A 22,282-nucleotide genomic window follows, 5' to 3' on the forward strand; every position below is an offset into this window, starting at 1 on the left:
GTACGTGGATTCTCCTTCTGCCTGTAATGACAGGTCTGGTGGGATCTGGTGGGGATGGAATGCTTTCCAAGACTCTGTCAAATGCCGAAGCACAAATTTTTATGCTAACGCAATAAACAAACTTATTTCTTGTTGGCAAAAATGTGTTGATTGTAATGGTTCCTATACTGATTAATAAAGACGTATTTGAGCCTAGTTAGAATGAAGTTCATGGTGCAAAACCGCCATTACTTTTGCAGCGAGCGAACGCTTTGCTGGCACGGGGGATCAGCATCTCCAGCCCGGAGCTGGTGCTGACACGGCTCTGCAGGGCTGCTCAGCTCTCACAGGCTCCTCTGCTGCTTTCCCCCCTGCACAAGCACAAACGTTGTGTCTGTCCCACATTCCAGGGTTTGCTCCTGCCTTCCAAACCACAGCCAGCGCTGCTGCAGAGCTTGTGAAACCTGCCCGAGCGCTCAGCGCCCACAGCATCGAGTCTGGACGGCAGAGACAGAGAACAGAATGACTTGATTCCTTTGCTCCAGACTCCGTTAATAACAGCAAAGATCTTTCAGTCAGAAGGAATGTGACTTGCTTAGTGCTTGGTGGACAGCGTATGTGCACAGATACTGTTCGAGCCGATCCAAAAGGATCCACCCCTACTGTGCTACGAGCAGTAAATATTTTTAGTGGCATATAAGGAATAAAATCCAATCACACCTTTAAATTGCCATCCCCTGTTGCCTACCAGAACAGCTGATACTATCAAGACAGTACGGCCCTGTCTAGCTGACGCTGCCTTTAAATCACCATCTTAGTTCACTAAAATGTCTATGAGCCCTCACACTAAGGAATGCCACATTTGCTACCATTTGAATTTGTGACCGAATTCCCACAGCCCTTCAATGCCCGCAAAAGCAATATTTACTGCACTCGCATCACTTCACAGGCCGGCTGCCTACACTGATCTTGGAACAAACAGTATCTGCAGAGCGGTTTGTTTGAACAGCAGATACAATACTGGGTGCTCATTCTCAGACAGAATATGTATTTCATGCCAATCTGGAGCCTGTTTGAAAAATGAGGCCAATGACCAGGAGTTCGAGTGTGTCTGGCTGGAAACATCCAGGCATGTTCAGAAACGAGTGGACTCTCACTCGTGAAAACCAAGCTCCCCAAGAGAGCTGTAAATTGGACACCGCAACTGAAGCAGCCCTGACGTCCCTGTATTCCTCTGAGAACACTGAGTTAAAAGTTGGACTCACAAGAGCTTCCCCATTAAACGCCTGAGTTGGAGCTGAGAGCTTTTTCCTTCATTAGGACCAGACAAATTAAAATGAACACAGCAGACTGAATTTAAACAACAAGTTACTCGTTAAATAAGAGACAGAAGAGTGCAGAGAAGAGAGAGACCATGTGAAAGCAAGAGAGAGCCCACAAATGAGTAGACGTACAAGGCAGATGATGCTGAGACGGGCAGGAAAGGCGGCAGTAACAACGCAAACTGTTACAACTGCCAAGGTGATTTTCGGAAGTGATGAATCCAAAACAAACAGCAAATTCTTAGCTCCCCTGAAAAAAATTGAGCTAGAAAGGGCATCTAAGGACCTGGTAAATGCATACCAGGGAGTAGAAATATACTGTTTACTCTAAGAGAACAAACGATTTACAACAAACTGAGCAGTAAGAAAAGAGCATTTCCAGGGCCGGCCGGGGAAGCAGCAGCCCAGCAGCTCTGGCACCGGCTGTCAGCCCGAGCTGGGGTATTTCCAGATGAGGACGGCACCGTCCGCGCTCACGCTCACGATGTACTTGTTCGCGGGGCAGATCTTGAGGCGGGTGATGTTGCCGCTGTGGCCCACTCCCATGTGAGTCACCGTGCCCTCCTTATAGTCCCACAGCTTCACCAGATGGTCGTCACCACCTGCGTCAGGCACAGAGGAAGAACAAACGATTACAATGACAGGACAAGGGGTAATGGGATCAAGCTGGAACACAAGAGGTTCCCCTTAAATTTGAGAAAAAACTTCTTCTCAGTAAGGGTGACAGAGCCTGGCCCAGGCTGCCCAGGGGGGTGTGGAGTCTCCTTCTCTGGAGACATTCAAAACCCGCCTGGACGTGTTCCTGTGCGACCTCACCTGGGCGTTCCTGATCCAGCAGGTGGATTGGACTGGATGATCTTTTGAGGTCCCTTCCAATCCCTAACATTGATACTGTGATACTGTGATACACCGAGTTCTGCTGCTATTTGTTCCCCGCTCCCAGGCAGGGGAACGCTTCGGTGTTCCTAGGAAGAGCAGGATATGTTTTCTTGGGCATTATGGCAAAAACTGCTTCTGTTCTGCTGGGGTCAGTGTCCAGTGAAGGGCTCCGGACCTTCACCAGCAGATCCCAGTGAGCTACAGCAGCGTCTTCCCAGTCTGAACTACAGCCTGAACCACAGTATTTTTCTTCGGTGATTCATGTTCTTTTCCCCTTTAGCTGACCCCTTTTTTCAGCTTTTTCGCACTGTACTGAGATCCTTGGTTCACTGCCTTGCTTTTCCTGGTCTTAATATGACCTCCTTTCTCCAGCTCCAACCACGCACTCACCTGTGACAAAGGACGCCCCGTCCGATGTGATGTCCATCCCGTTGATGGAGCTCGACAGAGAGCCTTGCACTTCTCTGATTGCGGAGCCATCGAGCACTTCCCAGTACACAATCTAGAGAGCAGAGCAGAGCGGGGCGCTCAGCTGGCCGTGAGCAGCACACGGGTTTCAGCACCGCCCTGGGACACAACCTGCTGTGCAGGGACAGGAGTTTCACCCCAGAACCAGCGCCAGACCGTGTGTTGTGCACTGCAGAGTTCCTGCAGCTTTGCTCACCTTTCTGTCTGTTCCACTGGTGATTATCTGGTACTCTCCGGGATGGTAACACACACATTTGAACAATGTGTTGTCTAGGATCATTTGTTTTCTCACGTAACGCCTGCAAAACACCCCAAAATGAGACAGAGCAACAGCGTCAAAACCCAAACTTTGCCTGCCTGGAATGTCTCTGCCTGTGCTGTACATCAGATCTCTCTCCTTGGATATTCTCAGGCACTGCTCTGAGTTCAGGGTTCCATGAAGCCCGTTAGGCTATCAGTTCTGTTTCCATCACAGCTGCCCTATAGGACTCTTGATCTGCTGTCGTACGAAATGAAATGTTTAAACCCAGAATGCTTTCCAGGTGCTGTTCCCTATGCCAAGGTGTCCTCGGCCTTACCCCAGTGCAGAAAGTCTGCAGATCCGCAAGAGCTCGACACGAGTCACAAAGTTCTGGAAAACAGAGCTAGTGGGAAACTTGGGAACTCACCTGCTCCACCGTGGCCAAGCAGGATCCCGCACAGGAAAACAACCGCAGACAAAGGTTTGTCTGAGCTTTTCTGAAAAGTTTCTCGAATTGGAGGTTCTACATTCCCTGACCTCATTGTTCTTTCTAGAAGTTTTTATCTCTTAATGCTCTTTTTCCCCTCCTCCTCGCTATGTGGTGTCCCAAACCGGGCACAGTGACCCTACAGATATTACCAGCACTCCAAGTGCCTTGGCAATACTAATCTGTCGCCTTACACAAGATCCCAGATGACGCACGTTCCATCCAGGCTGGCTGTGACACCCTCTTTGTCGTTCTTATTAATCTTGATGCAGGACACGGCACCTCTGTGCTCCTTCAGAACTTCCCTCAGCTTCTGGGTTTTCTCACCAATATTCCAGATCCTCACCTGAAAATCAGCAACACACATCTGCTCTGGTACCAGCTGGTCCTGCCGGAGCTCAGGAGGAGCTTTCCTGAACTTTGCCTTTCTCTGCCAACACGTACAGCAGCTCAGTCCCAACCATCTCCGTTGGCCTGTGGGTTATTGGTGCAGCTGACCTGTGAAGCTCAACTGAGTTCTCCACAGTGTAATCCACTTGCTTCAGGAATTCGTGGCCATCAACCCCAGGCCTTGGTTTTGCCAAGTGCCCGCTCTCCCATGCTTCATTTTACACAGCTCTTGATCAGGAAAAACCACCCAGGCCACGATCTATTGCCAGTGGTGCTTTCAAGATCAAAGCACAAAGCTGCTGCAATGGAATAGAAAGGAGCTACCCGCTATTTGTCCTACAGAGAACGCCAGGAAGGAAATACAAACCAGCTCTTTAAAGCTTTGATGTGAAACACGTGCCTGAAAGCACCTCTTTTCCCTGTGCTGGTAACAGCAAAAATCTTTCTGCTTTGAGGCCTTGATCCTTCACACCTTGCACGTCCTGTCCCACTAGTGCCAAACATTGCAATGTCTGTTCACCTCGACATTCCACTAAGGCCAAATCCCAGTGAAAATTTAGACATTTAGACACGGGCATCAAAGGCAGAGAAGAGCTGACCTTCCACGCTTTCGAGGCTGATGCCGAGTTCCCGAAGGGATCTGGATGTCCAGTTGCCACTTGCTCAAAGCTCAGAGCATCCCGATCCCTTCAGCAACCCTGAAGTCACAGCTTCCTGAGGACTGATTCTGACAGAACCATTAGCATCGCAGAGCAGCTTTTTTGTGTTCCGAACGAGTACTGCAAGTGCGCCCCTGTGGTTCTCCTTTCTGCTTAACCAACCTTTAGTTGTAATTCTGTCTCAGCTGCACATATCAGCCAAATAGAGGGGAGAGACAAATGAACAAAAAGGATTAAGAGCATATTCTGCATTAGAAGGATTTCCAAAACTGCCATGCCAGAAGAAATCGGGGCATTGTTTTACATGATGCCCTCTGAGAACAACAGCACATCTCAAAAGCTGATATCTTTGAACTCAGTCCTTGGCTCAAGCGGCAGCTCAGAACAGCTCCCGTTCTGACTGAGCACTTCCAGGCAATTCGCAGGCCCTGGAGCGCACGAAGCTGCTCCAGGTTTTTAAGCACAAATTACCTGCCCGTCACCTCCTCCGCTAATGATCTGTTTGCAGTCGCTGGTCGCAGCAATTGCCGTCACTCCCAGGTTATGGGCGTTGTTGATCTCGTACATGGGCTCTCCCGTAGCGGGCACGAAGGCGCGGATTTTCCCGTCATTCCAAGCTGATGAACAGAAAGAAACAGACTGCCCGGGCGCACAGACTTTCCTCACACTGTTGTCGCTCTTTCCTTTCCAAACCAACCCCTTTTTATAAATAAGCTCCCACATAAGGCCCACGCTGTTAGATCACCAGCATACCCGTGAAAACCACTGTACTGCAGATGAGCCCACAGAGCTACGGTCCCAAACACACTGTTGAAATGTAATTGCTTTTGGATTCTGGCTGTGGACAAAGTGGTTTGGTAACCATGGGGAGGCTGCACGGCTGCTCTAGGACTGCAGGAGTCCCTGTGTCAGCAACTTGCACATGGCGATGGACGGCGGCTTTATGCAAATGTGCTCTACATACATCACAGGTGAAGCTGCTGCACACAACAAGGTTGATATTTTAGAATTAGGTAATTTAAATAAGACTGAACCGCATTCTGGATTGCCGGAATTCACTGATCCAAAGCAAGGTCTCCAGCCCTTGCCTTCTACCCTCACCGCAACTGCAGCACCAGGACAGCGGGGCTGCCAGCAAAGTCCATCGGACCAGCTGCATGCAAAGAGGCCTTTGGGTGTCGCCATGAACTCCATTTAAACGCTTTCCCAATTTAATCTTCTCTTCATTTTAACATACTGATGTTTATTAAGTTGAGCAACCACGGCTCTGGGCTGACCATTACCTGAAATGATGACCATGCCGTCCCTCGTCACCTCGACCGCGTGGCAGGTGACGTTGGGGACGGTGATTCGCAGCCGCTCCAGACGTTCCGGCGTGTACCACACTCGAATGTCGTTTGTGGAGCAGGTAACGAACAAGTCCGAATGTCCCCTGGAGAGTTCAGAGAGGAGAGGTAACGAGGAGGGGCACACAGAAACGCTCCTTGCTCTGTCACAGCTCAAATCGTCCTCCAAAGCTCGGCTTTGCTAACCTGCAGCTGGGATCTGCCCCACAGGGATCCCCACGGCTAAGACAAAGGCCTTTTTTGGAGGATCACCTTTCTCACATGAAATTCCCCTGGTTTGGGTTCTCTTCAAAGATTCATTTTAAGGAACAGTTAAAGGGAAACTAAAATAATTCTTTCTGCTGAAGTTGAGACATTTATTTCCCATATTCAGTCTCTAATTCATGCGTTATATAGAATAGACACAAAAGTGGGTGTAAAAGTGCTGACTGCCCAGGTTTAACATCAGCCACTAACAGCAGCCTCACATTGTAAAGATGTCATTTTTTATCTTGCTTACTGGATGATTCCCATTCAACAGCGCTGAAGGCAATAGAAATGATGGCAAAGTCTGTTCCTAATATACTTGTTATAAATGTTGGAATGAAACAAGACCTGCAGCATTTCAAAAGCCATGGGACACAGTGCTTTGAAATAAGCTCTAAGCCACTCGTCCTAGGGATGCAACAGAAAGTGACATCTAGAAAGGTACCGCGAGCTTTTGTTCAACAGCACCATCAGTGCCCAGAAAGATGAACCAGGACAGAGAAAACCGGCACAACAAAAGTGTGGCCTCTTTCAAGCCCAGCTTGCACGGGTGCTTTATCAACCAGGATAACATCAGCAAGTGAAGGATTCTGAAATAAGCCAGAACAGGGAAATTAAGCCCGTATTTCCCCATCAGCAATAGGCTTTGTTCAAGAGCAGGCAACAGATAAGAAGTTCAAACATCTACGCAAGGATGTAGTCCTGTAGTCCTTACAGTCAGCACTAATGGCTGTGACACAGGCGTGTCAATCAGCGGTATCAGCAGCACATCACCCTAAAGCTCCACCTGATTTTCTCATTAAATGAGAAGATGTGGGTTTGAGGCTGGCGGCAGGCGGGGAGGAGCGCTTCCTGCTCCCTGCACTCACTGCACCTCGGTGACATCTGACCCTTTGTGCTGGGCCGAGAAGCGAAGCAATAAAAATACGCCAAAAATGTTCATTTGGATCAAAATCCCATTTTCCATCTGGAGAGACGATCCATTGTGGGTTTAAAAAAACAAAATAAAGAGTCACGATGCTACTACCCAGGAAGGGAACATTTGCTGTGCGTTCACAAGACAAATGCAGAGCGACCCTGGGACAAAAGGGGGAGGCTGCCATCCCTGCCGGTGCCCAAACATCAATAATTCAGGTCTTTTTACTTATCATCCTTTCCGCAGATCAGTGATTTTTCCAGTGCTCCAACTGAACTGCTGCCTTCTGCTTTGAGGCAGCTGCTCACCGTCACCCCGGCGTTTTTTGGGCAGGTGACAGCATCGCCCGTATCAATCATCCCAACAGATGGTACCAGGCTCTGGGTTCCTGTGGTAAAAGCTGCGCACACAGGCACCCTGACCTCAGCAGCAGCTCCTCAAGCTTCTGCACCAGCCAAATACAGCCCAGCCCGTTATACTCACTCAGGAAAAACAACGTCGTTGACGGCTTCGGTGTGACAGACGGCGACCAGCTCCTCTTTAAATGTAGCGTAGGCACTGCGGTACATCTGGCATTTATTTGTCCCTATAAAGAACTGGTCGTCCCGACCTCTACACGTCAGGGAAGTGACAGCACCTTCAACTCGCATTCTCCTGTGCAAAGAAAGCAAAGGTTTGGCCCGACATTGACCTCGAGGAACTTTCATTTTCCAGCTTCTCGAGAATTCGACTTTTGCTGTTTCCCCAAAAAGCTCCGCACTAGGCTGTGATATCAAGATGCAAGAGCATGGGCAGGACTAACATTCCATTCCCAGCCACGTTTACTACTTCCCATGATCTTGCCCGTCCCACCTGCTGCTCTGCCAGGGCTGGCACAGGCAGCACTTTGGAGACTTGATTTCCTGCACCAGGGCCTAAGGTAACAACAGCTTTGTTGATATTCTTGCTCAAGTGCACTTCAATATCCCACTTTCAAGGATGTTTCCAGACAGTTTAGACCTTCTGGGAATAGTTTCAGTCGTACAAAGCTAAGCTTGCAGAACTGTACACTTGAAGGGGATATTCAAGCAATGCCAAATGAGTAGGTGTGAGCCCAATTTTCAAATCACGTATGGGGAAATGACGCCTGCAGCTTTCTATCTGGTATGCAGAAAAAAGCCTTGCAAAACTCCAGCACTTCCAGACACGTGCCTATAAAATTAGCAGAGCCCCGCTTTACAATCCCATGACCCCCAACAAACCCTTTTGGAGATGGCAACTACTACTCTTTCTCACCCGGCGTAAATAAGCATCATTCTATTGACTTCAACAAATCTGTCTGGCTTTGCATCAGTTTAGGATCTGACTCCTACTGCTCCAAAGGAAACAACAGTCATTTACAAGGAAGGATCAGAGGGCACTTCCCTGCAAACGCACGCAGTAATTTTCAGTTTGCTCCAACCTCGTGACGCTGGAACCAGACCGTGTATTGTGTCTGCAGGACTGAAAAACTGAGACTGACTTGGATTATGCCTTTCCATAGAAATGATTGGTTCTTATACCGTGACCCTTTTGGAGGAATTGTCACCTCTCCCCTCCTGATTCTTCCATCTACAAACTCACTTCTTTACTTGGAAGTCTGAGCCTGCACAGAGAGCTACAGTCCCTTCTCCGGTGCCGACTATTAAACCTCCTGTCTTCGGCAAAAGCAAAGCTGTGACTCCCTAGGAGAAAACAGGATGAAAACGCAATCGGATGGGAGCAGAGGCTCCTTGCTGCTGCAGCCACGCTGAACAGCACAACGGAGTCTCTACCGGGCTCCCGACGGCGGGGCTTATCTCACTCCAATATGGCTTTGTCAGCATTTTGTCACTGACCTGGGCTAAAGAGTGGCTCTCTAGAGGGAGAAGGGAGAAAAGAGTTATTAATTGCAGGTCTATATGAACTAATACAGTACGAGGAGCGAGCAAACAGCATTATCTTGGATTCTTCAGAGCAGCTGGGACCACGTACAGAGCCTGACCTCATCGCAGCAAGCGATACCCACATCGTGGAGCGGCACTCGCGCTTTTCCCTCCGCGTGTCCTTCATCCAACAGCCACGAAAACAACAGAGGACACAACTCAGCTTAAATGGTCTTTCCTACAGCTCTTTTTAGGATGATCCTCTGCGTCTCAGGCCTCTCTCTCTGTCTGAAAGATGCAATCCCATCTCCCACCTATTAGTAATCAAATACGTTTGTCACAGGAAAGCTTTGGAAATGAGTCAGCCCATGGTCATCCCGGGTTTCTGCTGTTACTGAGCAGAGCAGATCAACGGGAGGCCAGCCACTGGAAAAGGAGAAATGCTGTTCGGTGGATAAAGTACCAGGCTACAGGAAAAAAATGCATGACAACAAAATCAACAAAAAACACCCAAACAAATGAAAACAGTCCTCAGCCTTCCACAAAATACAAGTGTAAGAAGAGTCAGATCTGCTTCAGGTCTGTCACCTGTGAAGTAATATTACTGTTCCATGTACAACAGATTAATTCTTGAAAATCACCAAGAGACTCCAAGATAGGCTGCCAGAGGAGTGAAATGACTTCTGTGGGGTTAAATCACAGTATCACAGTATCACAGTATGTTTGGGATTGGAAGGGACCTCAGAAGATCATCCAGTCCAATCCCCCTGCTGGAGCAGGAATGCCCAGGTGAGGTCGCACAGGAACACGTCCAGGCGGGTTTTGAATGTCTGCAGAGAAGGAGACTCCACAACCTCCCTGGGCAGCCTGTTCAGTGCTCTGGCACCCTCACTGAGAAGAAGTTTCTTCTCAAATTTAAGTGGAACCTCTTGTGTTCCAGCTTGGTCCCATTACCCCTTGTCCTGTCATTGTTTGCCACTGAGAAGAGCCTGGCTCTATCCTCACGGTACTCACCTTTTATATATTTATAGAGATTAATAAGGTCCCCCCTTAGCCTCCTCTTCTCCAAACTAGAGAGACCCAGCTCCCTCAGCCTTTCTTCATAAGGGAGATGTTCCACTCCCTTCATCATCTTTGTTGCCCTACGCTGGACTCTCCTGATATTCTAACTTGGGAAAATATCCCTACGAGCTTGGGGGAACTTCTGCATGAGTGAAATGGAAAGGACAAAACCATGAGATAAAGGAGCTTTGTGCCACCAAACTGGAACTGAAAACGAAGTTCCCGTCCCAGAGGCGCCTGCAGAACCTGTGGCCGGCGGCTGTTCCGCCCAGACAGACCCGCAGGGACGGGCAGGAGCTGTTGGACTGACACCGTAAGTCACAGTCCAGACTCCAGCAGCATTTGCCGCTCCCAGGTTCATAAGCACCATTGCCAGCCCTTGGGATCCCACCAGCAGGTTCGCAACGTTCAGATTGTTTCTCCTTTAAGCCCGAGCCATTATGGGAAAACAACAATTTCTGTTTGGTGGTGGCTCTTCGGGGAAAAACAATGCCCAGCTCCAGCATTTAGTGTTGTGAAAGCACCAAGAAGTCAATTCTCAAAGAGCGACCAAGAGGCGACTCAGAGTAATTCTGTATTTATTCCCCAGGAAGAAACCCCTGTCGTGGGCTTGACTTGTGACTGGGGAACACACACAGATGTCGCTGCTTTAGGATTCAAAGTCTGACATCTAAGCAGCACCCCCAGCCTTCCTGTGCTTCTCAAGCATTAATCCGGCCTAAGCCCGGGAAATGTTCAGCATTTAACACCTTCAGAGGGTTTAGAAAAACCAAAGCCACAAAGTGTTGGTTTTGTTCGCGGAAAGGACTGAAGGTCTAAGGAAGGAGAGAGAAGAAGTGAAGAAAGAAGAGAAAAGAAAATGGACATCTGAGCTGTTTAGACCCAGAAAGGACACGGAAAAAGCCACAGGCGAGGTCTGATGAATCTGGGAAAATTACTTTGCTTCCATTATCCACGCAAATAGAAGCAATCGGTTGTTTTTAAAGGCTTGCTTATACGTTTTAAAGGAAAAAACCCCAAATCACCAGAAGCGTTACTGTGCATTCCAGCGCTGGCAATGCAGGCAGCCTCACACCTACCTACGCATCGGCTTAAAGACGATTTAACTTGAGGATCAAATAACCATGGGCTGCAGAAAAGAACCTGACACATGCTCTCCCGCTCTGTGATTCACCAGCACTGAGCTCCCCGTTCGCCGGCTCCAGCAGCAGCATGTCCGCAGTCTCCTGATGGGTGACAAACACGACCTGCGGAGAGGATCTTCTGCCACATTCTCACAGCGGCAGCGGCGCCGGGTTTCGTGCAAATGTTCTCAGCAAACGCACAAGAACAAAGGGATTCTTTTGCATTAGAAAGACGATCCACAAGCAGAGCGGTTTCTGAGCAATGCTTCTGGAAACTTCCTCCGAGGCGCTGGCAGCGTTTGGCGAGTCCCCTGTTATCACGGGCCCATCACCTGGCTGCTGAGCTCCTGGTCTGCGGTTTTGCCCCTAAAATCTTCCACCTCAGACGCCCTTTGGGTTCAGCGTTATGGCAGGTGGCAGCATTACAAATGCAACCTATGACTACGGAGTTTATCTGATTACAGCTCCTTGCTAATGAATTAAAGCTTTGGCGGCGCTGCCAACACTGCTCTGATTGTTCCAAGCTGTTCTCTGCAGTTCTTCCATTGGAGAGGGAAGCAGGTGTTATTAAGACAGAAAGAACCCCAAACACCCAAAACCTTAGAACGGCCAGGATTCATTGCCAGGCTCTCAAAATCATGGGAGTTCCACTTCAACCTTAATTTGACAACTGTGCTTTTGTCCAGCCTGTTCTTTGCATTACCATCAGTAAACAGCTTTATAAGCTTTAAAAGCTGCACTTGTTATTCATAGAGTCAAGTAGTCCACGTTAATGCTGCGATGAATGCTCTATTTCATACCCTGCCAGTGCTCTTGTAGGTGAAATGCAGAGTCTAACGTAGGAGGTTAAAAACATCACCATTCATTATTGACTGCTCACCCAAAGAAACCAGCGCTTTCAAGTACATAAAAGTAAATAAAAGCACCATCAGAACTGCAGCCTGCCCGGTCCCTTCCTGCAGGGATTCCTGCTCTTTGTCCCACTCAGATCTCTTGCAAAGTTCCTGAGCGCTCTGTGAACTCTTCCAGCGCATCTCCTGTCAATATTTATTTCTTTTTACAATGCAAATCACTCCAACTACTTCTGAAAATGCGTTTGCAATTGTACATCCCTCTTCACATTCCAACGGGTGCCTTACAGCTCCTCAGGCCCGCGGCAGGGAGCAAAATGAATGCTGCTGTTTATTCCAGTCTTTATACACCTTAGAGACAGGCACTTAAACTTCATACCAGATAGATGGAAAACAAGTTGCTTCATCATAACAAACTATTTTGCCACTCCTCTTCAAAACAGAAACCAAGAAATCTTCAGATCCTGTCTATACAATAAACACGTTCTTATGTATCTAAAGGCAAAGTTCCTTTAAGGGTGCCCCACCTTGTTTTCAATAGAATCGCCTCCTCACCCCGCAGTATCTAAACCCTTTACAGATGTGCTCGGCGTGGGGTGGCTGTGGACTCCAGGTTTGCAGTTTCACGCTTTGCCACCGGATCGTAATTCCCCGATGCAACTGGTGAACATGGTTTGCAGAGGTTTGTTCTCAAACACAGACAGCATTGCAATGCGTGGCTCCAGAGGGGAGAAGTTTTGGTACAAGTGCTAATGCAAGGTACATTTTCAAGAAAGACACACAAGATGTCTTGGTTAGCAACGGGATGGACTAAATTGTGTGGAAACAAGGATGCAAATAGTTTTGTTTTGATAAACGCTGTGGTTTTGACTTGAAAAAACATCTGCAAAATACCTCTTTCGGCACTGGAGGTGAGGCTACAACTGGAAATTGCTGCCATAAAACACGAGATCCTACGTGTGTCCAGCGAGCACTTGTTGACAGTCTAGTGACAAGGCATGATTTGTGTGCAGAGATCTGCAGGGGGTGGGCGGAAAGGGAATCACAGCACGGAGCTGGGAAAGAGAGCTGGAAAGTATGAGAGGGGATCTGTGGCCGAGGCACTGACAGTAACTGCAGAGAAAAACGTCCCAGCGCCTTCCCAGTGACGGCAGCAACACGGGTTTGCCCTGGTGAATTCCCCTCCTCGGGCACAAGGGAAGCGCATTGGGAAGAGCGAGGGAGAGAGCAAGAGGAGAAGGGGTGACGGGGCTGAGCGCGTCTGACCGAAAAGCCTGTGAACAGGAACGCCTGTTTGAAGCGGGAGGGGAAAGGAGGCGACTGGGAGGACTCCTCGCTATTTCCATCCAATGTGAATGTCTCCTTTTCTCTCCCGGCTCCCCCAACGACCAGTGCCACATACTAAGAAGCTGCCACCACATTACACTAATAAACCCAAGCTGAAGCCAGATTAGCGCCTACCAGCTCAGGGCTCGTCCACAAGGCTGGCAGGCGGCTGTGACGAGACCCACTTCTGGATCTTCCCTTCTCCTCAACACCTTGTCAGCCTCTTGCACAGTCAAGGGGCCTGTTTTCCCCCAGCTTTTCACTCTCAGAAGCCATGCCAGCTGAAGCTCATGATGCTCCAAAGGTCTCTGCCACAAAATGCTGTTCCTATGGATCTGCCTTACGATAAAACCCCTCACAGTACGGACTGGACTGTGCTCTGGCTTTGAGCCTCGGCTTTTTCTTTTGGACCCCCAAACGGCACAGCATCCTGCTCGTGACCCTGCCTGACGGCTTCTTTAGCAGTGCTCTCAGAAGTGTATTTTTGGTGAAGTTTTGTTTCAAGTGCATTTGGCACCTTTCCCTCAGCCCTGAGGACACGGGAGTTCAGGCCCTCGGGCGGCTTCAACCAGGGGCTCTGGGCGAGGTGCACGTGCTGCGAGATGGAGAAGGACTCAAAGCACGCAGGCATTGGAAGGGGAGGTGACAGTCACCAAGACCTTGGCCTAAGAGACAGCACAGAGCAGCCACGGGTCCTGCGTGGACGCAAAGCCCTGCAGGGGGGCAGCCGGACAAGGGGCTCAACCGCGGCCAGTGCGGGTGTCCCCACACGGGGACACACCTGCAGCGAACTTACCATTGCCAGCAGGAAAACAAAACACATCCATTCCTGTCCTTTAAGAGGGACACAGAAAAAAACTATTTGCATTCCTACAATGTAAGTGGGAAAAACAAGTAATAACTTCTCCACCCTTCTGGAACAGATAAACATTGAACTGTATTTCAAAGGATTCAGTGGGTCCAAGTTATCCCGGAGACATGGGCCTGCATTTGTAACGCAATAAATATTTCATCTGGAACGGGCACGTACATGGTTTGGATGCACCTGTCCAAGCAAAGTTCAGGAGGTTGAGGGAAACAAGCCCAGAGGAGAGTTTTCTTTGGGGCTGACTGCTGAACTGCTCTTACAGCCCCTGTGGGCTTGTGCTGCTCTCAGAGCAGATCTGCTGCCCCGCAGGACAGCGGCCCCGCGGCATCCCCACCAGCACAGCCGGCCCTCCCGCGGCAGCGCTGCCCCTGCTGCTCGCTGCTGGGCGTGCTGCTGACGCAGTCGCAAAACACATCCCAGCTTAGGCAAGGGACAGACCGAGACGCTACAAGAAGCCTTTTATAGCACCAAATAAGGAGAAATCAACAACAAGTGTTCTAGCTGGTGCCGATTGTTTTATCATTACAGCTGCCTGCATGCAGAATTCTTGTACGACCACCGGTCAGAAGCTCCTTATTCAGGAGATAACTCCTGTTTGAGGATGCTCAGACCCACGAGTCCCAATCAGAGACAAAAAAAAGCTAAGTTAAAAAACCCTTGGGGTTATGAAGTCAAGAACTCAGAAGTTAAAAAGCAATAGAATCAATGTACCCTGTGCAACCTTGTTTTGTCCAAATTGTGCATACGCGTTACAATAAACTCTTGAATTACATTATTTATACTGCCTTTTTCAGTAAGATCTCTGCCTCATCAGTGGCAGAATCAGAACAGCAAAAAGACGAAGGGAAGTGGGGGAATGGGATGGGGAACAAACACAAAAAGAAAAGTTCAGTCCAGACAATTTAACACATTTGTGAGATCTGACTATGGGACCTTACAGCAGTAAGTGCGGGAAAGCCTCTCAAACAAGCGCTTCCACCAGCCTTCCCAGGAACGTCCTCTGTCTCACTCCAGCTCGTATCTTCTTAAAAGAAGCAAAAAAGTCAGGAACTACTCCATTTTTATTACTACTTTTCACTTTCTATGACGTTTACCAGATTAATTGTACAGAGTTTGTGGGATGACACACGAGATTCAAGTAAAACCCAAATTCTGAGCCAAATGAAGCTCAACGAAGGCGGGACAATGGGCTCAGCCTTCAGCATCAAGACCGAGACACAAGGAACTGACAGCGCAGGAAAAGCGTTAGTCTGAGAATCCGCTTTGTGATGGTTCTCCCGCAGGTTGCTCTACCTTCAGTCACTAACAAAGAGCAGGACAAGGACAGAATTGGAGTCACAGAGCTGCTACTCACCATGCTCAACTTCTTCTTCTGGGGCCCACAGGCAGTCAGCACCTTGCTGCTTGTGTTCACTTTCAGGACATCTCCACTCGTCGTGCCAAGATAAAAATCACCATCATCATCTGTCATCTATAAGAAAGCATAAAGAAAAAGAGATCACGGTCTGGATACTGAGACCCGTGTCCCACGCCTGACACTGGGCTGCACCAACAGCTTTAGTTCAGTGCATTGCCAAGAGTTCACCTGGGGGAACCCAGCCAATGTTTCTGTTCCATCACACGCACAGATCCAGAACACTGCTGAACGCCAGACACTTTCTAACCAAATCTAGATCATATTTTGAAGCATAAAAATCCGGGTGCCGGAGCCCGTGACCGTAACACGTGCTGCTTCTCTTGAGGAGCATCCAGAACACTCTTTCCCAGAGGCCGTGGGAGATCAACTGCCATGGCCAATGCTGAGGAACTTCACTGCCGTCACGCGCTTGGGACCAACATTTCCAGCATTATTAGAGAAACTCGTGGTTTTTCTCTAGTCTGTACAGAGTTTCTTAGTTTAGCAAAGTCATCTTGGCTGAAACGTACCTGAACACACACGGTGATTCTTCTCAGTTGCCCCGCGTAGCATTCAGATGGATGGATTTTTTTAGTTGCTGTGTCGAGTTCCCACACTCGAATGGTGAAACTATAAGAACAAATAGAGTGGGATCAAATCCACAGATGCAGAAACCTCCAAGTTTTTTCAGTACTACAAGAAGTAAAAAACCTTCACAAGGCTCCATTATTCTGATCTTTTAATACGGAGAAAAAGAACAATATCAGAGAAGTCTCTTATGGAAACTTTTTCCGGGTAAATCAAAAATCTTCAGCAAATACATATGTGAGGACACTCTCAACTCTTTTCTAGTGCAATTTAATTGACGATGTCAGAGACGATGTAATGTCTTTAAGCAGAGTCACCCTTACATTTAACAAAGTGCTAAAATTGCAAAGACGAGCGCTCATAAGTGCGAGTGCAGCCAAGAGCATCCAAAGCCGTCCCTGATGCACAGGGAGGTGCAGGCCCTCAACGCGTTTAAACGTCAGCCTGGATATATGGGCGCTGCCGCACATCCTTGCAAAACGCGACATTTTGTACAACTTTTGTTACAAGCCAGTGACCAACTGTACATCACATCTGGTGAGGACAGGAGATCATCCAACGACCGGCAAGACATCATTGTTTCGACATTAATTAGCCATTGTTCAGGGGCACTCATTGACTGCTTTTCTTGTGTAAACACTGGCAACTAAATATTTTAAACACTGCACGGGTAACGCTGAGTACAAAATCCTGCTATCAGGAGCAGAAGTGACACACGTGGGCCCCTGTGTGCTGCTCTGAAAACATATTGTTACATGGAGAACAAGCAGAAATGCCTTAAAGCTACAACCTGACGGATATTCATGAGTCCATTCAGAGTGAAAAGAAACAACACAAGCACACAGTTGCTTAAGTTTCCTTGTAGTTAAATAAAGACTCTTTGTCAAAGGAAATAGGGCCAGGGGTTCTCTCGCTCTGCTCGTTCCTCTCAACAAACCCTTACTTTCCAGCAGTGACAAACATCTCGTCCCTGCAGCTGGAGCACATGACGACGTTGGCATTGCCGGCGCTGCGCGGCGAGGCCGGGCTCCCGCACACAGCCTCTCTCTTACTGACGTCCCACACCATCACCCTGCAGGAGAAGAAAGCCTTGAAACAGCTTCGCTTTTTGACACTGCTTGGAAGTCAATTACTAAAAAACAAAAGCAAGACAAAGCCTATTGTCCTGCAGCCTGTTCCTACCAGGACACACAACAGAAGTAACTTTGTAGAGATTCTACCCAAGAAAAAACTTGTCACCAAAGTGTGGAATTGCAGTTTACATCCCCTGCTCCTGAAGCAAGGCTACGTGGATTTATCAGATCCCTTCTGCGGAGCACGACTCAAATCATACAGAATCACAGAACAGCTTGGGTTGGAGGGACCTTCCCAGCTCCCCAGTGCCCCCCTGCCATGAGCAGGGACATCTTCACCAGCTCAGGGTGCTCAGAGCCCCGTCCAGCCTGGCCTGGGATGTCTCCAGGGATGCTTCAGCCACCACCTCTCTGGCCAACCCGGGACAGGCTCTCACCACCCTCCCTGGAAAAACGTCTCAGGCCGCCCATAGAATCTGATTCTTGTCAAAAATCTTGTGCCAAGAAGCAGAAATCCTTACCTGCCGTCGTCCTGGCCTCCCAGGGACACAAGATAAATGCCTCTGGGCGAGAACGAGAGTCCCTCGACTTTGCCCTCGTGCAGCGAGAGCCGAGCAAGTAACTCCTGCTTTGGGAAATCCCAGAGGATGACGTCTGCCTGCGGGGCAAAGCAGAAGGGGGGGATGGCAGAGCATGAGATGTAACTCGCAGGATCAGGGAGAACAACGTTCTCTGGCAGGAAAGTTGTTCGAAGGAGCCCAGCCCAAGCTTCTCTGCAGCCCTGGGCACCCCTGACACAAAGAGGCTTCAGACTGGGTGCTGTAAGAAGCATTATTCCAGCTGAGCACTTGAGTGGCTCTGCTTCATTTCAGCACCTAAATTTACCCTGAGACACTGAGTATTTGACTTGGATTTTAAAATACTGAAAGCACTAAAACCTGATCCCTTCCAAGTGTCTTGGGGTCTTTCAAATAGGCAAAAATAAAACGAACTTCAGAGGTCTAAAAATGCAGGTAGGTACCTGTCAAGGGCTTTTGACAGTCCTAAGCAGCTCTGGAACTCAGGTCTCACTTGAAATAGAACAGCATTTATTAATTAATTAATGCCTAATGAGATTTAGGCTGCCACACGCCCACAACACTTTGGATAAAAAGGACTGGAACTAAAAATCCCTCAGTCCTAGGGAGACTGCTTAATGTTTTACAAAAACATAAAGGCACATCCAGCAATGGAGTAACTACAATTTCCCATTCCCTTCAACATCTTCCCATTGCAGATATTTGTTTTCCAACAAAAGAAAAAATAAATGAAGGGTGTTCCCACCACTGGCAAGCCAACTCCAATTTCTCCGGTCAATACTAAGCGGTTAAAATCTGACATAAATAACTTACGTTTTTTCTATGGATAAGCAACATTTAATCCAATTCCTTGTATTCCTTAAACACGTGTTCATTAGAGCAAAAGCAAAACAGCGCTGGGCGCGCGGGGGATTCGCTCCGCCCAACACGCACACCTTTAAACAATAAGAAGTGTGCTGAAATACAGTAAGGTGTTACATATTCATAATGAGCCCAGGAACGCCTGTACATATTCATAACCTTTCCCCGCTTCTGATTAAAATGAGTCTCAGAGAACCATTTCCATAGACGCTCCCCTGTTGCGCCTGTGCAGTGCCACTTGGTGAATTTGAGGAGGGGTCTTTGGGGGTCTTTGGATGAAGCTCCTTCAGCTTCATCACAGTGAACTTTTTACCTCTGGCTCATTATGTTGAATTGACTGGACCCAAGCTGCCAAGTTGAACGAAACCAGACTGGCGCCCCCTTTTGCTGTAAATCTTCGTTATCTTGTCTCCTCAAGTTTACAGCTAAGTGCAGTAAAACTTCTCATCTTGGCATTCGATGGGGTTCTGTTCTTCTTAACATAAAGCTCTAAACTAAGCATTTATTGTGTGACTAAGCCTTAAAGTGTTAGTTCGTTAGTAGGCACCCATTATAAGTTTAGTTAACCCTTAAAATGTTAGTTCCCTCTGTCAATATAACATCATAAGCAAGTTTCATAACTTTTTACATAGAACTTAACCGCCTTTTTCCAGGTTCACAGCCTGTGCCTCATTTAGTTATATCTGTAAACATTAAACATCTTAGCACGAATCGCAACTGCATTTTTCACAAAATCAGAGCATTACCCACCTTGAATCCAATGCAGGTGACTTGTCCTGAAGCGACGTACATCCCATCCCTGGACACGGCAACGCAGGACACGTTATCGGTGTGGCCATGCAAGAAACTCTGTTTCTTAGTGTCCAGGTGCTGAATCACCACCGTACAGCCCAGGGGGTACAGGATGTGCTCCCTGTCGGGGTGGCAGATGAGGCCACAGGGAACATGTCCTGCAAGAGAAACGGGTGAAAGATCCGCTGGCTGCCAACAGTTCAGGGGCTGCAGAAACCACTGGCTCCCCACGGTTTACCTCACAAGGCGAGGGGGGGGAAGGAAAAGAACCTTCCAGTTCTCCCCAGAGCTGTTCAGCAGAACAACCCCGTGTCGAGCAGCACGGTCACCCTGACAAGGTTTGGACCACGCTGTGGTCCTGCAGCTCTGTGGATTCACAGGGCGCAGAGGCCCCAGCGCTCCAGCACAGAGGGCTCTGAGGACACGGCATCCAGCCCTGGTTGCCATGACCTCCTCAACAGAGCGGCAAGGCCGCACATTCCCCTTGGCGCCCAGCCCCATCCCCGGTGCTCACAACAGTGTCTGTGCAACCTGAGCTGGTTTCATGTGCAAATTATTCTCGTTCTGGGAAGCTGCGGAATTGGAAAACAAACAGAAAACCCCGCAATTCAGTCAAACTTTTCCTGTTCTTCACTTGGCACCGGTCCCTGGCAGCGCTGCCCCTGCGGCGCCGGGCACGGGGAGGGGGCGAGGGCGGCGGGAGCGCCCAGGACCCCCCTGCTCACCCCACGGTGCCCCACGCCGGCCCCACGGTGCCCCCCGCCCGGCCCGCGGTACCGTTGAAGCCGATGGCCGCCTGCAGCTCCAGCTCCCCCACCGCCCCGTCCCCCTTGGCCGCCGCCATCGCCACCGGGCCCGGACGCGCCTCCAGCGCAACGGCGCCTGCGCCCCGGCCCTGCGCGCCCCGGCCGCCAGGGGGCGCTGTTGGGCGGCGGGCGCCCCCCGGCGCCAGGCGGCCGGTCCCCGCGCGTGTCCGCGCGGCCGAGGCGGGAACGCGCGTAGCGGCCGCGCGCGTGGGTCCCGCTGCAGCCCGGGGCGGGCGGGACACGGGTGAGCGATCTCTGCACGTCCCCTCACGCGTCCCCTCCGCTTCCCCTGCGCGGTCTCAGGATTGTGTTTCATTCTCCACGAGTTCCGCACTGGATGCGAAGCGGGGGGGTGGTAGCTGGGCTGGCACCTGTGGGGCTGCACCCCAGAGTTGATGAAGACCGGGAGGCCGCCCGTCCCCCTGGGTGAAATCGGTGTGCGCAGCTCGCTCTCTGAAGTGCCTGCACACCAAGGCACAGCGTGGGGAGCAAGCAGGAGGAGGCAGAAACGTGTGTTCGGGCAGGAGATCATGACCTGGCGGCAGTTACAGAGACACGGTGGGACAGCTCACACGACGGGACGGTGCTCATGGACGGCTGTGTCCTCCTCAGGAAAGACAGCCCAGCCAGGCGTGCTGGTGGAGTTGCTCTTCATGTGAGAGAGCAGCTACAGCGTATTGAGTATTGTCCAGGCACGGATGGGGAGCGAGCTGAGCGTCTATGGGCGAAAGTTAAGGGGCAGGCTGGCAAGGGGGACACTGGTGTGGGTGACTCTTACAGGCCACCAGATCAGGGTGAGGAAGTCGATGAGGCCTCTGCAGACAGCTGAGAGCAGCCTCACAGTCACAGGCCCTGGTTGTGCTGGGGATTTTAACTTCCCCGATGTTTGCTGGAAGGACGACTGGGCCGGCAGCCACAGTCCAGGAGGTTCCTCCAGTGCCTCGACGAGAACTTTGTGATGCAAAGGGTGCAGGAGCCGACTAGAAGAGGAGCACTGCTGGACCTCATCCTCGCTGACAAGAAGGGTCTGGTTGAAGCGGTAAAGGTTGAGGGCTGCCTTGGCTGCAGCGACCATGAGATGGTGGAGTTCAGGATCTCATGTGGCAGGAACAGAATAACAAGCAGAATTGCAACCCTGGACGGGGAGAGCTGGACGGGGAAAAATTTAATGAAATATAACAAGGGAAGTGTAGAGTCTTACACCTGGGCAGGAACAACCCCAGGTTCCAGTATAAGTTGGGAAACGAACTGTTGGAGAGCAGTGTAGGGGAAAGGGAGCTGGGGGTCCTGGGGACAGCAGGGTGACCATGAGCCAGCACTGGGCCCTTGTGGCCAGGAAGCCAATGGTACCTGGGGTGGGTTAGAAGGGGGTGGTCAGTAGGTCAGAGAGGTTCTCCTGCCCCTCTGCTCTGCCCTGGGGAGACCACACCTGGAATATTGTGTCCAGTTGTGGCTTCTCAGTTCCTGCAGGACAGGGAACTGCTGGAGAGAGTCCAGCGCAGCCACCAAGATGCTGGAGGGAGTGGAGCATCTCCCGTGTGAGGAAAGGCTGAGGGAGCTGGGGCTCTGGAGCTGGACAAGAGGACACTGAGGGGGGACTCATTCCTGGGGATCAATATGGAAAGGGGGAGTGTCAGGAGGATGGAGCCAGGCTCTTCTCGGTGACAACCAGTGATAGGACAAGGGATAATGGGTGCAAACTGGAACACAGGAGGTTCCACTTAAATCTGAGAAGAAACTTGTTTGGGGTGAGGGTGGCAGATCCTGGCCCAGGCTGCCCAGGGGGGTTGTGGAGTCTCCTTCTCTGCAGACATTCCAACCCGCCTGGACACCTTCCTGTGTAACCTCATCTGGGTGTTCCTGCTCCATGGGGGGATTGCACTGGATGAGCTTTCCAGGTCCCTTCCAACCCCTGACATTCTGTGAGTCTGTGATTCAGCAATGGAATGAAGTGTGAAAATAAAGGACAGCAGCGTCCCTTCCAGCAACAGCAAAGGCTCCTCAGATCACGGGCAGCAGATGCACCGATGTCCAGTGCAACATGCAGCTCTGACGGCCAGTAACGCAGGACCACGTGTGCACAGAACCACACAGGATCATTTTGGTTGGAAAAGACCCTCAAGACCATCGAGTCCAACCAT

At 50.0% G+C, this 22,282-nt stretch overlaps 1 protein-coding gene across 2 annotated transcripts; it reads right to left on the reverse strand.

Annotated features, from left to right (window-relative positions):
- Positions 1–1,334: 1,334 nt before the first annotated feature.
- On the reverse strand, positions 1,335–20,372 carry LOC135575718 (cilia- and flagella-associated protein 52-like). Of its 2 annotated transcripts, XM_065034415.1 has the most exons (14): positions 20,113–20,367; positions 19,294–19,493; positions 17,626–17,762; positions 16,975–17,103; positions 15,974–16,073; positions 15,402–15,518; positions 8,536–8,636; positions 7,417–7,587; positions 5,709–5,857; positions 4,897–5,042; positions 3,571–3,722; positions 2,845–2,947; positions 2,571–2,682; positions 1,335–1,903 (listed from the first exon to the last, which is right to left on the reverse strand). In XM_065034415.1, the coding sequence occupies exons 1-14, from the start codon at positions 20,177–20,179 to the stop codon at positions 1,728–1,730; spliced, it is 1,860 nt and encodes a 619-aa protein (XP_064890487.1). In that variant the 5' UTR covers positions 20,180–20,367; the 3' UTR covers positions 1,335–1,727. The 2 variants fall into 2 exon arrangements, with proteins under 2 accessions (XP_064890487.1, XP_064890488.1); XM_065034416.1 differs by lacking the exon at positions 3,571–3,722 and having other exon boundaries at positions 20,113–20,372.
- Between the last annotated feature and the right edge of the window lie 1,910 nt (positions 20,373–22,282).

Source organism: Columba livia, chromosome 18 (genome assembly GCF_036013475.1).
Source record: "Columba livia isolate bColLiv1 breed racing homer chromosome 18, bColLiv1.pat.W.v2, whole genome shotgun sequence".
NCBI lineage: Eukaryota > Metazoa > Chordata > Aves > Columbiformes > Columbidae > Columba > Columba livia.

Coding starts and splice junctions, on each gene's coding strand:
- LOC135575718 (XM_065034415.1), bottom strand. CDS start 20,179: ATGGCGGCGGCCAAGGGGGACGGGGCGGTGGGGGAGCTGGAGCTGCAG. Junction 17,763..19,293: donor TCACCTGCATTGGATTCAAG/GTGGGTAATGCT, acceptor TTTGCCCCGCAG/GCAGACGTCATCCTCTGGGA. Junction 1,904..2,570: donor CGGGGCGTCCTTTGTCACAG/GTGAGTGCGTGG, acceptor TGCCTGACGCAG/GTGGTGACGACCATCTGGTG.